Source organism: Ambystoma mexicanum, chromosome 9 (assembly GCF_040938575.1).
Source record: "Ambystoma mexicanum isolate Mex_15411 chromosome 9, UKY_AmexF1_1, whole genome shotgun sequence".
NCBI classification, from domain to species: domain Eukaryota; kingdom Metazoa; phylum Chordata; class Amphibia; order Caudata; family Ambystomatidae; genus Ambystoma; species Ambystoma mexicanum.
In genome coordinates this window covers 252,882,255-252,899,869 of record NC_090931.1, presented here as the reverse complement: position 1 = coordinate 252,899,869, position 17,615 = coordinate 252,882,255, and the positions used below count along the sequence as shown (strand labels likewise).

Sequence of the window (17,615 nt, the reverse complement as noted above, 5' to 3'; positions counted from 1 at the left end):
TGGACGGTAACAATGGGGATTACTGGGCAACCCCTTCTTCTATACTGGTAGGATCACACTCTTGCTCCATGAAGCCGAATAAACCTGGTCCTGGGCAATCACTTTAAACACGCACACCAGAATTGGAGCCCACCATTTCCTGGAACAGTTTGTATTTATCCAACCTTATGCCATCGGGACCAGTGGCTTTACCCATTTTACTAACGGTGACAGACCTTAAAACCTGTTCTAGGGTGAAATTGCACTGCTTGAGGAAAACCTTCAACTCCATAGAAGTTGAAACTGATCGACTGTCTCATTAAACATGATCTGATTATAATGCATTGCTTAAACTGTTTGAGAAATGTCCATAATCTTCCCATAACCTATTCCAAAACCCTTGGCCCCAGAACTCTTTTATATTCTCCTCAACCATCCTAATATACACACTTTTCTTTTAGTAATTAGTTTTGTAGGCTTGTTTGTTATAGAATGGACCTTTTTGCAAAGGTTTGTGAGGATTCTTTAAACGGTGCCAACGTTCTAAGCTGCCCAAAAAGTGTTCTTCCTATGGGTAAAGTCAACTTAACCATAACTAAAAGGTTGCTACCGCAGACCTTGTAATATAGAAATATGTCTACATATGCCTGAATGTCCACAAACATTTCTCAAGTTCGCGAACATCACTGCAATGTCCCTGAACATCTGGGATGGTCGGACTTCTCAGATAAGAAAACACCTATTTGTTTGTCCTTTTCTAGACCTATTGCACCCTGTCCTCACCCCCTTACCTTCCCAGAGGTTGTTTCTTTTGTAAGACAAGTGTAATGTTTTTATTTTATTATATTTTTTTTATTTTACCAACACGTTTGCAGTCTACGGTGGTAGCTTGAGAATCCAACATGGTGGCCTTTTCAGAGGTTTTGACGCACCTCACGTTTCTCAATTGCTCCAGCTGCATTTTTACACAATGTGCCAAACATTACGCAGCTCCCTCATTTGATCCAGAGGCGTCTGCGGACCATTGGCGACTGGCGACTCAGAATGGTGGTGTGGGGACATTTAGCAGGCCACATTTGTAAGTGAGCAAGCCCAGTGAGGGAGCTGATCCATGTTAAGTAGGATGCTAGGTAGGGTCCCCAACCCTGCAAAAGCCTTGGAAAAATGGCTTCCAAAATGTGTATTTGACTGCCAAACATGACCTACCATGCTCCCATATATGCTGATCGTGAGTGCACCCAGGCCTGGCTGAAGATGTGCGGGGGCCATTGCAACACAATAGTTTCTATCCATCACTTGCTTAGAGCGAAAGCAGTCTGAAGCCCCCAATCGTGGGTGCATACATTATTATGGTGGCAAAGATAAGGTTAATAGCCGCTAATTAACATGAGACAGCCAGCCAGTAGAAAGCTTAAACACTTAATGCCCCTGAAAAGTGCAACTTAATGCTAACACTTTTGCATACCCTGAGGGAATTGAGGGTTTGAAGGGCTCCAGCAAATGCAGCTTGTAAGGCGAGTGCTGCAAAGTGCACATTTAAAGGCCCAGAATAAAATGTATATAAGGAATGTGTTGCTGTGTCATAAGACTGTTGTCTAGCAACATGGGGGCAGTTGATGAGGGATGGGCAACCCCCACCCCACCGCATGCCTTTCATTTGAAAATATTGGAAGGACCGGACGCCATCCCTGGCTGCACAGAGTTAACGTTAAGAAGACCCACAGAGCTGGGCAAAAAGCTGATTGTGGCTGGAGCGTTGGCATTCTGTTTTAACATTATTGGTTTTCTATGTACCTACTCCAGTGCCTCCAGGAGCATTTTATAATTTGGTCATTGAGTGACAATGCCCGGCATTTCTTTTCCCAACAAATGCCAAGAACGCTGTTCACTACAAATTCAAAGGATATTTGCTCGTTGGAAAATGAACACTTAATTTGGTACAGACGTTTTACACTAAGCAACACCATACAAGTATTTCCATTCACAAAACTCACAAAGCCGAGCTGAAAGGACTTTAAAGAAGAGCATTACTAAGAAAGCACATCTAAACCTCAGAGATGTTTGCGATCTAACCACTGTCTTCACCCCGCGAATGGGTGACCAATTGCGAATGGGATATTATTAACCAGTAATCTCCAAGCTTCGCCGGTGTCAGAATTGGCTGCCTTCACTGCTGACTGTCCTGTAAAGTACAGGCTGGAATGTGCGCTAACGCTAGTCCTTGCGGCAATTAAAGGAGACAGTCTGTGCCGCAAATGTTCCTTCCGGAAATGATTCCAATCTCTTGGTTCTCTAGGGACAATTGTACACAGATGACACGAAGGTCGCTCTAGCTCTTTTTCGACGTAAGGTGTGTACCAACACATCTAATTTTTAGCAGGATACCTGGAAAACCTTGTTACATCAAATACATCCTCTTTTATATATAGGTTTCCTAATTTGGCACGTTTGGTAAGCTTTTACCGAACTCAACCAGACTCACTTTATTCAACCCAGAAGGATGAAATACTGGGAATCGGCCATGTTGGGATTTTCCACACACACCTCAGCAGCCAATTTTCAACCCACCGAGCCACCTTCCAATTTAAACTCGATAATCAAACTTTATTCCTACGTCAAGCATTGGCAACAGCAAACAACACGGATAAGAACGTAGCAGACATCCTTTTCTAAGGCTACTCAAATTAAAATTTAGAACAGAACTACTTGCAATGGTGAGTTAAATTTCAATATTTCCATTTAATAACCTACTTTTTACCAAAAAATGTACGAAGACGCATTTTTTAAAACTACTCAAATTTGATGTGCTGCCTGTTTATATGTGGAGCACAATGGAGTTTTCAATTTGGCTCCCATGAAAGCAAAGAGCTTTTTTATCTGAAATATTGGGTCGACCCTTTTAGAATGTTTCGTCTATACAGTCATTAACAAAAACATATTCAATTATCATTGGCGAACATGGTTCCAGACCCAGTGATCACCCTATATTATTGGCCTCCAAAATCTCCCACCGCCTTCGCTCTGTCCCGTCCTTTCATTTTCGCTATTCCTCTGGCATCTTTAGCTTAATTTCAAGGCCTATGCTCTCTCCCACCAGGGGTGGAGGCCTGAGAGGTAAATGCGTTGAAAGTAGAGCGTCACTATAAACAAACACTCGCAGACAACCACTCGAGCAGTTCCACTCGCCCTGTCACACCCTCGTTCATATACACATGCTGCTCACCTTCCCTTGCTCTCACACCAGAAAAAACAGCTTGCCTGGCAGTTCAGCCTGGCCTCTCCGCTGCTCTGCCTCCAGTATCCTGCCAGGAACACCTCACAAGGAAGCGTTGTGGTGACGAGTGTCAGCGTTCCGGACATGCAAATATTGCACATGTTGGGGCTCTTAAAAATGTACGGCCTGTGGCTTCCAATAAAGTTTCAAGAGGGATGGGTGTACAGAATCGCCCCCTCTCGCTGCAATGACCCATCCAGCATTCTCAGTGAGTCATGCCAGGCCGGGAGAGCTGTATGCCCGAGCCAATTCCTGCAGTGGGAGAGGGCGCTTCTACACACTGCTCTATCTGTTTTAAGTTGCCTGCTGACTCATCCATTATTGGTAACTGGGAGGTGGGTTGCCGCAGTGCCGCCCATTGTGGACTAGCCGCCCCTGCTGCGGACACCGAGATCACGAAGTGATTCCGCGGACCAGACCGAGACACCAATAATTTGTTTTACCTACTTTTTGGGGCTTTTTATACAAATCTCCCACACACCAAATTCGCAAAAGCACACTGTCGGGACCAGGCCACTGCTGCTTATGCAAGTTTGGTGCAAATCCGTCCCGCGGTTTGGGCTGTAGCCGCGACCAAATCATTTTTGTCCATTCAAGCCTAGCTGGATTTCAAAAGATTTTGGGTCCCCCCTACAACTTTGCCCCCTGTTGAGGAAACCGCACGAAAGTTTACAAACAAATTCAGTCAGGTCTATATTTATATATTTTTTTGTGCAAAGTTTTGTGCAGATTCATGGAACTGTCAGACTTATAAACTGGCCCAAAATTGCTCTTCCTAGGGAAAAGCACTTATTTTTTTTTTTTTTTTACCTTTTATTTTTGACGGCAGAGGTTCACAGTAGGCACATACATTAAGGCACAGAATGTATATAGCAGGTATACTCTGGAGCAACACATTGAGCACAATACAGTAATCACAACAATGTCACCATATCATCACTTAAGAGGAAAGGGTATAGGAGTTCATGATGTAGGAGTAGTTCCTGATGGGGCAGGGGACAAGTCAGACCGGGGTGTACTTTCATCTTGATTGTTAAGATAAGTGTTGAATTCGACCCAGATGTTCTTGAGGCGAGAATGGGCGGGGAGCATGGTCAGGTATTCCTCCACAGTTTCGAGACCAAGTGAGCAAGTGCAGCCATTTCTGAAAGACCGGGGGGAGGAGCTTTTCCAACTCTGGAGTATACACTTTTTAGCTATCATACAACCTATGTTCAGAAATGTAGCCATACGTCTGGTGTCATCTGTTCTCCATGCTCCAAACAGGACCACTAGAGGGTCAGGATCAATTGCAGTATCAGTAATTGCAGTAAGTCTTTCCAAGATGCTTTCCCAAAATTCAAGCAGTTTGTTACAGGTCCAGAACATATGTAAGTGATCCGCTTCATCCGCCCTGCAGCGGGGGCAGGGGTGCACAGTGGTGTGGGTGAACCTCCAAGTTCTATGTGGGGTATAATAAAGCCTGTTTAGAAGCTTATACTACATGGCGCAGTAGCGGGAGTTGAGGGAGACCTTTTGAGTGTGTAGGCACTTTTTCTCCCAAATATGGTCAGATATTTTCAGGCCCAATTGCGCTGCCATTCATTGCATGCCTTGAGAGTCTGAGTCGGGACAGTGTCCTGTAGAATCTTGTACAGTGAGGAGACGACGCCACGGGTGCCGCCCGAGTTGGCAATGTATGCGATCACCAGATCATCTGGGGGCTCGTCTGGAAAGGAGGACCATTTGCTGCGGAATGCATCCCGGAGTCTATAATATTGGAGGGTCTCCAAGGTGGATCCGGTGTGCCCTGGTTTCCATGTCTGGGGGTCAATGAACCTGCCATCTGTGTAGAAGTCAGACAGTGCCTGGTATCCCAAGGCCCCCCAGTGTCGGACCAGAGCGGTGTCATGCGTAGGTTCCAGACTGGGGAAGGCCCACACAGGGAGACATTTTTAGTATGGATAGGACTCGGTTGTCGGGTGCAGCAAAAGGGTCCAGGCACGGAGGGTCGTGTTGATTGGATCAATAGGAGAGTCAGGTGTGTAATGCTGGGACATTATGTTGACGCCAGCAGCTGCCAGCCTCTTCAATTTAACGTGCAGACGCGCTGGAGAGCCAGGGTACCAGTGAGAGGCGTGTTGGGCCTGGGCCACAGTCCAATAGAGTGCCAGATCAGGAGCCGTGAATCCCCCTTGTTTGTATGGAAGCACCATGTCGGTCCACTTCTTGCGCACCGCGCCAGAGTGCCATAGGAACTGTGCACATAGTGTGTGTAGTTTGGCAAAGTATTCCCTCCCAGGCCATACGGGTTTGTTACTAAAAGTGTAAAGGAGCTTGGGAAGTAGAATCATTTTAATGCGGGAGAGCGACCAGCCATAGATAATGGGAGAGTACGCCACCGTGAGATTTGTCTCGACTGTTTGTGCTACCGCCAGGTAATTATCGGCAAGCAAGGTGGGTTTGGTTAGGGATATCTAAACAACCAAATACCTGACACCATCCGAGGACCAGTGGAGAGGGTATTCGGTGGTGGGTTGTTGAGTAGATCTAGTGAGCGGGAACATCTCAGACTTTGAGTAATTGTAAACCCGGAGTGGGTGCCAATGAGAGTGATGTCTCTCAGTACGGGGTCAAGATGGGCAGTGGGATCTCTGATGTATAACAGTACGTCATCCGCATATAAGGATATCATTTCGGGGTTATCTTTCTTCCCTTGCAGGCATGGCGCGCACAGGCATAATCTGCCATTGGCTCTATTACTAGGGCAAAAAGGATCGGGGAAAAGGGGCAACCCTGTCGGGTACCCCTGAAAAGTGTGAACAGGTTAGATGTCAATGAATTTGCTCGTACTCGCGCCACAGGGGGAAGTGTATAAGAGTTTAATGTACCCAATCATGTTTGGGCCGACGCCCATTACCTCCAGCACCAGCCACATGTATCTCCACGAGACCATATTGAAGGCCTTCTGAGCATCCAGCGTAACCGCCACAGCCTGCGCATCCTGGTCAATACGGGACATTACATTAAACATTCTCCTAATATTATGGGAGGTGGACCTCCCAGGGACGAAGCCTGCCTGGTCCTCATGAACCAGGTATGTCATGATGGGCAGAAAGCGATTAGCTATAATTTTTGCAAAGATTTTGGTATCATTGTTCATGAGAGAGAAAGAGGGGTCTATATGACCCACACTCATCGTCGGGCGTACCAGGCTTGAGCAGTACCGTGATGACAGCTTCACGCAAGGAGGGGGGGAAGAATGAAAACACGGAAAGTGATTTGTCCCAAACCTCGAGCAACCTGGGGGCTAGTATGGCGATGTGTTGTTGATAGAATTCTGTGGTGAGCCCATCAGGGCCGGCGCTTTACCTTTAGGCAGGTGTGAGATGGCCGTAACTATCTCATCTAGTGTGATTGGGGAGTCAAGTTGGTCCTGGGTGAGGGGGGAAATACATGTGGTGGGGTTCTGGTCAAGAAGCTCTTGCATGTGGTGTTCTGTGTGTTCAGCAGGCTGGGAGTAAAGGGACCTGTAAAACTCGGTGAATATGTCTAAGATTTGTTGGTCCGCCCACTGTGCGTTACCTTGCTCGTCTTTGATGGAGGTAATCTGGGCCTGGCCAGGTTTCCCTCTTACAAGTGTTGCTAGTGTTTTCCCTGGTCTATCCCCCTCACCATATTTACGGGCGGTCTGCGGGCGGCTAAAGTATTGGACTTCATTGGTAGCAAGTGAATTGTATGTCTGGAGTTCTTCGCTGATTTGGGCGAGTATAGCAGGGTCAGCACCAGTGGAGTAATGCAACTCCAGTTGCCTCAGTTTGGCTTCGGAGCGACCGAGGGCGGCTCTAATTGCTTTCAGAACTCCAGCCTCCCTGGAGATATACATCCCCCTAATATACACTTTGAAGGTGTCCCACCTAACTCCAGCAGACGTGGCCTGGAGGGAGTTGTGCTCAAAGAAAGACTCAATGTCAGCCAGTATTTCAGCCTTGAACATAATATCCTTGAGGGCTTTGGATTTAAAGCACCAGGTACTGCATGTCGGGACAGGTGTTCCCAGCTCCACAGATGGTGTAATTGGGGCGTGGTCTGACAATGTGCGAGGTAAGATCCGGGACTCCTCCACCCTGCCCATGATTTCACTAGACACCAAGAACCGGTATATCCTGGATGAGCTATCATGCACCGACGAGTAATAAGTATATTCCCGCCGTTGTGGGTATAGCATCCTCCAGACATCACAGATGTTAAGCGTCCTAATGTGGCCATGTAACCTGCGTGCAGCACCAGACAGGGATCGGGCAGCAGTCCCAGTTCTGTCCAGAACAGTGTCTAGAATAAGATTCATGTCCCCTCCCCATATAACCTGGATTCCTACGTAGCCTAGTAGTATGGTGGCTACAGTGTCAAACTCGGGAGAGTCTACGTTAGGGCAGTAGGTGTTAACAAGCAGATACTCCTTGTTGACCAGTGTGCCGTGTAGTATGATATAGCGTCCTTCGGGGTCTATGTAGCTTTTGTGTAATACAAATTTAATAGATTTATGGGCCATCGTGAGGACACCCCTGGATTGGGTTGAGTAGGAAGTGAAGTACCTATCGGGGCCCCACAACGGAACCATGGTCCGTGGCATACGAGCATTGGAATGCGTTTCCTGTAGAAATTGTATTTTACAGCCATGCCTGTTAGCATAGGCCATGATCTTACGTGCCTTGGTATGATTGCTCAATCCCCGGATGTTCCAGGACATTATGACGGTAGGCATGTCAGTGATTATCATCTAATCCCATAATACCTGTCTAATGAACATCCTAGATCCAGCGATTATGTGAGCTCCAAAAGTTGGAGTTGAAAGTGCACTTGTGCCCTTTCAATGCTTGTGCTGAGCCTTCCCCCAACTTGGCCCAACCTGTACAACAGCCCAAATGGGGCTAACCCAAAACAAAGGTGTATCTAAGAACAGTGCAATCACAGTGGGGTGTGCCATTTCCGTGCACTAGCACGCTTGGAACTCAAATGGTTCTGTTACAAAACAAGCAGTTTTAGAGGTCGTATAGTGCCTGCCCCTGCATCTCTAAATGGGAGATAGGGGTCTGCATATGAAACATTAGAGCGTTGCAGTTTGAACTCTAATAAACAATAAATGTAATCAAATTAAACAATGCAGTATTGCATTAGCTCAGTGGTGTGTATCCCCAAGGTACTAGGTGACATGTGTGCAGCCAGAGCTGTGTAACAGGGTAAGGCAACAGGGTTAACTGTAGGTAAGGTCAATGTCCGGTGAGATTCTTGATTCACATATGAATAGGACATTTAAAGAATACAGGCCATGTTCGAAGCTCAGTCATTGTCCATGAGGTCATCAGCGGGAGGATGTAGGGGAACATGTGCTTCTATGAATTTCACTGCTTCCGATGGCACCGTAAAGAAATAGTTTGTTGTTGAATGTGAACTTCAGGCGCGCAGGGAATTATATGGCATACGGAATATTCCTCTCTCTAAGCAGTTTTTTTTAACTCCAAGGAATGGGCGACGCACCTGCTGCACTCTGGTTGAAAAGTCAGGAAAAATTCTGATCACTTGTGATTCCATTCTAAGCTCTCCCTTTTCACGTGCAAGGCGGAGAATCTGGTTGCGGTCTTTAAAGCTTAGGATTTTCGCAATGATGGGCTTCGGGAAGCCCCCTGGTTTGGGGCGCGGAGACAGCGCCCTATGAGCTCTTTCAATGGTGAAGAAGGGGGACATTTTTGGGTTGCCCAGTAGATCTTTCCGAAGATTCTCGACTGCCAGTTCAAGCTGGCCCTTCAGCGCGTTTTCCGGGACTCCGATAATACGTATATAATTTCTCTGTGATCTGGATTCGAGATAATCACATTTGGCTTTAACGGACAGCGGAGGAAATCAGTGTGCAGCAGCCCCTCCAGCTCCTCACCTGCAGCGAGGCCCGTGATTCAGGTCACAACTGACTGGATCTCCGGCAGGCTGGCACGTACAGCCCCGAAAATGCAGCACCAGCAAGGTCACAGGGGGCTCTCCATCTGTCAGGCACAGAGAGAGGAGGGGCAAGGTGCCGCGCTGCAGGGCTGCCTCAGCGGTCGCGCGGCGCGCGGGCCCAGAGCAGTCACAGGCCTCTGGCAGTCCCGGGATCCTAGCGCCGACACCTCATGGAGGTTCAGCCCCCTCGTAGTGGCTCAGGTCCCGCAGGCGGACCGTGCGCACCGCGCTCGGTCCGGGTCCCCAGGCGGTCAGGCCCGGCAAGGACAACAAGGTGACCAGTCAGGTAGGTGGCACAAGTTCCGGATCTGCAGGGGCACAGACAGCAGCAAGCGCCACACAGGGCCCGCCGCGCGCCTCCGCAGTCACAGGGCCTAGCCCAGTACAGAGGCAGTGCAGGCCGGCCCTATGTTGGGCTTAGATGTCCAATTCGGGGCCAAATTTCACACAAAGGTAGCCCTGGATATCAGCAACGCAGGGGGAGGGGTATGAAGGCGGGGTGAAGTAGCTGAATGCAGATGTCGGGGGATGAAGAGCGGTAGTGCTCGGAGCCGAAAAGCTAGGCAGCCATTTTGTCGGCTGCTCAACAGCGCCCCCCAGGGAAAAGCAAATTTAACCATAACTACAGAGTCGCTACTGCAGACCCTGTAAATTCTTAATGAGCAACTGATCTGATGTTCAGGGACTGAGCGCTTTCTAATTGTTCATACGTCCCAGTATCCTGGAAATAATAAGTGTACCAGGTTACCTGTGAAATGCTGAAAATAAGCTTTTGAGTTTGTCTGGAATTCAGCTGCATGAAAAACGATTTAACCATGCATTAGTAGGTGGTCTTACAGTTGCAGAGTAGAAAACCAAGTTTCTTACTTGAATGCATTTGCTAAAGTAGCACGTAGTGCTTGACATTTAAATAATTATAATTAAACTTCAGACATGTCCACTCGTCTTAGTATAGCATGATGTTCTAGCAAATAAAATATATTTCTTCATATGCCAATTAGGTACACAGCATTATTTAATCAAATATGAACCATTCTAATTTAAATGTCATTTTGCAATGTTTTGATGTTCTTTAGGTTAGAAACCAAGTGGTAATGGAAGTGGAGCTTGACGATTTGTGAACATGTTTGTAATATTTTTCTTTCTGTTGGCTTTTTCAGAAAATTCTAACTACAAGGAACTCTTTGGTGCCCTGGATAATGCATTCCTTGTTGCCTATGCTATTGGCATGTTCGTCAGGTAAGTGCTTTCAAATGTGAAAAGTCGAGTCGATCATCATTTGCTCGCTAATTCCTTAAATGGCTCATTGCCTCCGAACTGTTTGGCTTTGTGGATTTTATTACAATTAAAGAATTTGCCATTGTTTTATTTTTGTCACTTGTGGAAAGCCTTTTTTGTATGGTATTTTATGGATCCTTCGATTTTAGTAGCAAGCTTAGTTTTAGGTGGTTGTATAGCACTGGACATTTACATGCGATCATCCAAGACGTGGGAAGAAGCTGGCAGATTCTTATAGACCGGGTCAACACAATTGGCCTAATACAAGTGGCAGTAATTCCTTTACTGGAATAACAAGAAGGTTCCATGTTGGGGGAACTCCAGTCCCCTGCACACTGTCTATGGCCTAAATCCGAGGCAAACTTTTTTTGGGTGAAGTGGCAAATGGCTCCTCTGTCCGTTATACAACCTATATGCCAAAGTTGTGGTTTTCTCCCCCGCACCTAGAAATACATTTCCTCTTTAGTTTAAATTTCAGTCACTTTGTGTAAAAGTCCAATGAGTTTATTATAAGGAGTGCACTGTGTCAACAAGTTTGATTAGTAATTCTGTTAGTGCACTTTTCCCATATCACCAAACGACAAGTTTGTTGGTGGGGTGGCCAGAATTACCTGCAGCTCCGAGCTCACTGTAATTCCGGTACCCCACCACCAACAAATGCCAATATTACCTACTTGGAGTCCCGCGGGACTCCATGGAATGGACAAATACCCACCCTTACTGGCACTTGTAATATACCGGTATTATCAGCAGACCAAGTGCCGGTAACAGTAATAACGTTCAGTGGTATGCCCCCGGATTTACTGGCGGGATACCACCAAACAAATGAGGCCCAATGTCTTCATCAGAATCCAAACTTCTTGTACATCAAACATAAACACAGGCCTCATCAGAGTGTGCATCTTGGACTATAAATCAAGGTTCGGCTAGATGGAAAGAGACCTTCTCAGCTTCAACATCATATCCACACTAAAATAAATTCATCCCATAGTGAACACACTGGGCTCTGGTGCAGTATAAAGACACAAATGATGACATGTATCTCAGTATTGTTCCATTTTTTTTTAATATCCATAGCATTAATGTAAAATCATCTTTTGTACATTGCTATATTTGCAAAATAAGCTAGAAATGTATGTTTATAATTTCCCTTTCATCAAATCTGTTCATTTCATTGGTGATTTCATAATCACTTGAAAAAAAGTTCTTCTTCGTTTTCACCATAAAATCCACTACAAAGACCAGATTAATCTACCTAAAATATTTCCATAATTGTAAACCATTTTGAAAGGCAGATAACCCTCCATTCTTTGAACACCATGTGATTCATAACTCATATTGAACTAATATCTGCACTTTACATGTGACCCCTGTCTCAGATGGCTTCAAGAACACACCAACTTTTGAAGACAATTCAAGTGTTTCTATTCTCAAAATAATCAAGGGGCTTCCTAAGGGCCGTCCCTAGCTCTCTATCCTAGTACAAGACATTCCCACCCTAGCCCAGGTGTTCCGCAACCCCAGGCTGGTCACTAATGAGCAGTAATCCCTATTATCTACGAAACGATCCGACAGCGATGGCCTAAACTAAGAACAACCACCTTATCCATCTAAATCTCCCAGTGGGAACAATGCCGGATCCCCAATGTGATATAATGGATGGGGTTGTGCCTTCCGGACACTTGGGCCCCACTTGGTCTTATCCTTCCACACTCTGATGTCCCTCTCCCTATGTGTCTGTCGCTCTCCTTTCTTCCTCCTACTCTCCTCTCCTTGTCCACCCACACTCTCTCCACTTTCCTCTGGACATTTCCTCCTCTATACCTCCAATGTGTCTTCATGTACTATCTACCTCAACCCTCCTATCTTGGTCCCTGCTACTCTTTCTCTACTTCACACTACTAATCTCCTCTCTCCATACCAATCTTACTCTCCCCTCTCCACTCAACTAGTATTTTGCTTTAATAGAAGTACACATTCTCCATCCACAGATGAACACCCCTCTACTCTTAATTAATTATACATGAAATAAAGGCATTACCAAAATCTAAGATGCATGTCCATACCCAAACCCTGGTCAGATGATATTGAGGAGAATCAAACTGACTGTGGGCTGCTCTGGTTGCTTGTCTTTCCATACCCTTGTTACATGGCCAAACATTATTGGGACAGATTGAAAAGTCATGACCAATATACACATCAACAACTTTGTTTATCCATAATACCAAAGACGGTCGAAAGTTGTTGGTCTGTAGATCACCGTTTCATGGACAGACCATGGACGTAATAACCATGATTAACCAATAGAGCATGGATACAAATACCATGGGGAAAAAGTCAGAGCTGGAACAGGGGTGACCAAGTACACATGGACACCTGTTTGTTTTTTATACATGATCCCATTAACAACCGAAGAAGAATTTGCAAATAGATCCGATGTACGTAAGACCAAAATATGGGCACCATAGAAGAGGAAATCTCCATTCTGAGTTTTAGTAGTTCTCGGACGAATGTAGACGCTTGAGTGTAACCCTTTGAGCACCCCTAATCCTAAAAGCAGTTGTTTCTTGCAAACGTACAACATTTAGAAGCGTTGATGGACTGAGAAACAAGTTTAGGCAAATATGTTTCTTTTAACTGGTAATGAAACTGTGGCAGAGGGACCAGGTTAGAGTCTGGTATTCTCACTTCAAACCATTCTAATGAGGGCAAAGCAAATTCTAATGTTGGCAAGAATGAGCTTAAACAAATGTCACCTGAGCCGAAGTTTAGAAGACCATTAATTTGAAAGGGCAACATAATTGAGATCTAGCTCATACTCTGCAATTAAGGTAAATCAAATTTTCAGTTTGGCATTTGTTAGCATGATTTCCCTTGAGGTGTCCACAATCAGTAAACTGGGTTTTCATGTAGTGCTTCATGCCATATTCCTCCTGGTTCTAAGTGCTGTAATAGCTGTTATTACCGAATTTAAAGGTACTCTATTTTCCACCTCGAAAGGATTGATTCAACCTTTCGAAGTGTGAGTAGCCGCAGGCTTGAGACCTCCAGCACACCCTGAGTGACCTGTGAAACTGATTCCATTGCACTTGGCCATAACCACACCCACAATTATTTCAACTCCCTTTCATTGGCACATTGTCTGCCAAAATCAATTCATGGGTACACGGCATAAGAAAAGACATGGTGTACTGCCTTGTACTAGATCAGCTGACTTTTGTATAATTGAATTTTTAAAGCAGTGGGCTACCACATAGCTTTTAGATACTACTGGTTACCCTGGTTTGAAGTCATTTATTTACTAAATGCACCCACTCTTTTCAAAGGCTAGAAATTGGGATATACGAGATGAAAATATATGCATATTGTATTTAATTCCATGCTGATTAGTACCACTCTAAGTGGTGTGGGAAAGGCAGTCGGACCGTCGACTTGGTGTGGTGTGCTCATCTAAGGGCAGTAAATATGAGAACCATCCTTTTTGCTTTTGACGGAGGTTACTTGCTTAAGCCACCCTAAGGTCAGTGCTTTGAAATTAGTCCTGAAAAATCTATAATATAAAATTAAACCCCTGTGTTCGAGATTTAGTTATGAATCTAGACTTTAAACGTCTCTAATCTAGCTTCCGGAATGTACAATTGGAGGCTGTGAAAAAGCCGGATATGACATGTGTGACTTGCACTTCGCTGAAAGGGAGTCGGAGGAATCCCCACAGCGAGGTGCTCATCGGCTGCAGCAGAAGGGAAGCGAACAGCAGTGTGGTTGTTTCAAACTGCGTTTTCCTGCAAAGCAGGTAGATTAAGCAAGCTTCTGATGGTCAGTGTCACTTTTCTGTGTGATGATGGACTATAGTAAAGTATTGGCTAAGGGCTCACGTTGTGCCATGTGTGAGCAGGTGACCCAAGTTGTGCATGTTTTTTTGGTCAACCATGTGTGACCATTTTACCAGCGGTGAGGCTAGGAAATTGGATGAGAGGGACTTGGGAGCTGGAAAAAGCCACCCGCTTTATGATGCTGACTGCGGAGAAGGGATATAGAGCATCTTCCTCCCTCGCCAGTCTGTCTGAACCACGTAACTGGGGTATCTCGGATACCCCCGAGCACTATGAGCAAGAGGGACTTTCAGATTAAATGATGCCTCTCACACCAGACTATAGTGAATGGTATTGGGGAGAGGTAATGTACACCATTCTAGCCTGCAATCTGAACCTCGTCTGTATCTCGCGGCAGCGAAAACTCATCAAAGTTTGGGCAGCAGTTTAGGGAGAGGGAGCAGCTTTGACAGTGGCCATAGGGAACAGTGGTGACCCCTCCTTTTAAAGTATCGGCACATGAAGCAGCAGGACAGCGGGGAGGGGCATATGACCACCATCCAGGCTGGCCAGTAATCGCTGGAGAAGGGACAGAGGACTTGAAGTAAGTGATAGTTAAAGGAGTGCACGCAAGAAGGGGAGGACTATGTTAGTGGAGGAAGACGACTGCTGGGGTAGTTGACGGATGTCCAGAATAGAGTTCCAGCAGGGGCCAAGCCAAAGGGGGCCATGGGTTGGAACAGGTGCATAGAGGTAGGCAGCGAGACCACTGGCACCAGAGCTGGGGGCACCCAGGACACGAGTGCTAGTAAAGTTGAAAGCCTTGACTGCCTGTGCCTAAAGACTGGCATGGCCACAACCTAATGATCCAGGAAATATCAAGAGACTATCTGGCTGCCAAGATTCTGGTGGGGGACAGAGAGAGAGATCGAGACATTTACAGTCCTATATTAACCAGGGCATGTAGGCTGGATTCTAGTGGAAGGGACACACCAAGGAACAGAACAGAATATTCTTATTGTGACTCTGAAGCAATGTGGCAATTTGTGAATCTAATGCAAAGAGGCTCATTCTAAAACAGATCTTAAAGGTCTTTAAACCAAGCTGAGCGGAGAAATTGGCATGCGTTGAAGTATCATTAAGTATCCTGGAAAGGAGGACTTCTTCTGAACTCACACCAGGAGGGCTCATTGAGAGCAGAACCAAGGAGGATCTGAACCTGGGTAACCCCCAAATTCCAAACAAGGAAGGGGCCTCTGATGGGCTTAGCAGACATCTAAGCCTCAGATGAAGTGGGAGAAACCAAGGCTGGCTGCAGGAATTGTACTGAACAACACTGCCCTTAGCTCAGGGGCTCCAATTCCGCCTGCAACCAATGCCCAGGAGGGACATCATTTGCCAGAAACCTCTACATAAGGTTCCCAGAGCAATGGACCCCAGCAAACTGAGCGATTTTATAGTTTTATCTTGCAGGGAAGGGTAACCACTAACTTGGAACCATTGATGTGCTCTGTCTGCATTTGTAGCTATGGTAGCTAATGGGAGGACTTAACTATTACTTTATGTAAATCAGACATTTAAGAAAATACTCTTTTTAAAACCATAAATTCAAAGCTTCTATGTATATGGAAACTAAACCACTAATATTAAAACTTTAAAAAACACATTTCAATCATTTTGGAAAACTTACTGACCTACACTTTCTTTATTGTCTGAACCAAATATGTTTGATTACTGTATATCGTTTAAGATCTTGAAGTACAATAATATTTCCTTTCCTCTACATTTAACCTTTCGATAGCTTACTTCGGTACTGCTCATAAAATGAGTCTTGTGAAGCAGAGGTAGAGACTGATTTAAAGATTCATTTTTAGTGTTATGTAGTATTATTAGAGTGTAATGACGCTGGCATTGCCAAGGTTTGTAGACTTTGCCTATTTAAGGCAGGAACGCATTTCATCCCCCTTATCTAGACTGGGCAATAGAGACCTTTATATCTATTTCAGGCCAGCTATTGTAACTCTGAGGTTATGGTTTAAATTGGACTCACGGGGGTAGGAGGAGAACTTTTCAAATACTTGTGACAAATGGCACCATTCGACAAAACTGCACAAGACATTCTGAAGTTGAGTTTTTAGGTGGCAAAGTTAAAGGTAAGGGCCCATAGGATGCATTTCCTTTGCAAACTCCTATGCTGGATGAATTTACACCAAACCTATGACATAAACTAGAGTCTGCTCCCACTTGTGATCTTAACTTGGTCTGATGAAAATCTTTTTAGTGGTTTGTATAAAATATCTGGAAAAGTGGCACCAATTGACCATAAATAGAGCTGGTGTTATTGCAGACCTGCATACCACACTTGTAGCCCCAGACTTGCCCATTTGTTCCTTGGACTGAAGAAAGAAATCAATCTGAAAAGCTATTTGAAAGCAAGACTTTTGATCAGCCAGAAACATGTTAGACACTGCAGCTGTGTTTGTTGTGCACATCCCTGGGCAGTGTGTCGAACAGGGATGGCCACAGGCAATGCCCTATGGGCACATTAAGTGCCATTGAGGTAACAGGAGCATGACCGGAGACATGGAGGTTCGGCAGGAGGGTTATCACTGGTCCGCTGGGGGTTGTGCACTTCTGTCTTATTAAACCTTGGATTAACATCGATCAACACAGGCTGGGAGGATAGCTCAGGGGCAACGAGTTCACCTTGGAAACAAGACGACACGGAGCAACACCGGTCCAATCCACAGGTGCACGCTTAGAAACTTGTGGGTATCAAGCATGTTATAAATAACCAATTATTATAAAAAAAATATTAAGCGGGAGTCATTTTATGGGCTCACTGGGAGTAGTGCTATTGCGTCTCCCAGTCCCACCCTAGTTCTGATGGGTTGTAGTTCGACTGGCTAGGAATCTTTGGTTATACACCCCTTGCACGTCCTTCCTGCCCTAATTTGATGAGTTGTGGTTCTAGGCCTCCACTCTCACCTGGCTAAGCCTTTTTATGCTACCCACCCCTTAGACATTTCCCCAGCCTTCTAGGATTATTTTAAGTTTCCATATTTCAGGTTTCCATGGCACTCGCACCCTCCAGTCCAGTCCTTGTACTCGCCTTCTCTTATCTGACATTTACATTTAGAGTTTCTATTTTTTAGGTTTGGCTCTTCCTTACCAGGTTCTGTTAATCAGCTATGTTTTCTCGTCCCTCTTCTTATAACAGCCCCTCATCACACTCACCTCTTGCACATTCAATACATTTGTTCTCCCCAATTTGGCGTCATTGCCAGAGAGCATGTCCT

The 17,615-nt window shown here is 45.5% G+C and overlaps 1 protein-coding gene across 3 annotated transcripts in view; it reads left to right on the top strand.

Annotated features, from left to right (window-relative positions):
- Positions 1–17,615, top strand: part of SLC37A2 (solute carrier family 37 member 2) — a 497,972-nt gene that overhangs the window by 278,045 nt on the left and 202,312 nt on the right. For all 3 annotated transcript variants that reach the window (XM_069614558.1, XM_069614557.1, XM_069614559.1), the window contains exon 4: positions 10,387–10,465. In XM_069614558.1, coding sequence (XP_069470659.1) covers positions 10,387–10,465 — 79 coding nt within the window. The remainder of the gene's footprint in view (positions 1–10,386; positions 10,466–17,615) is intronic.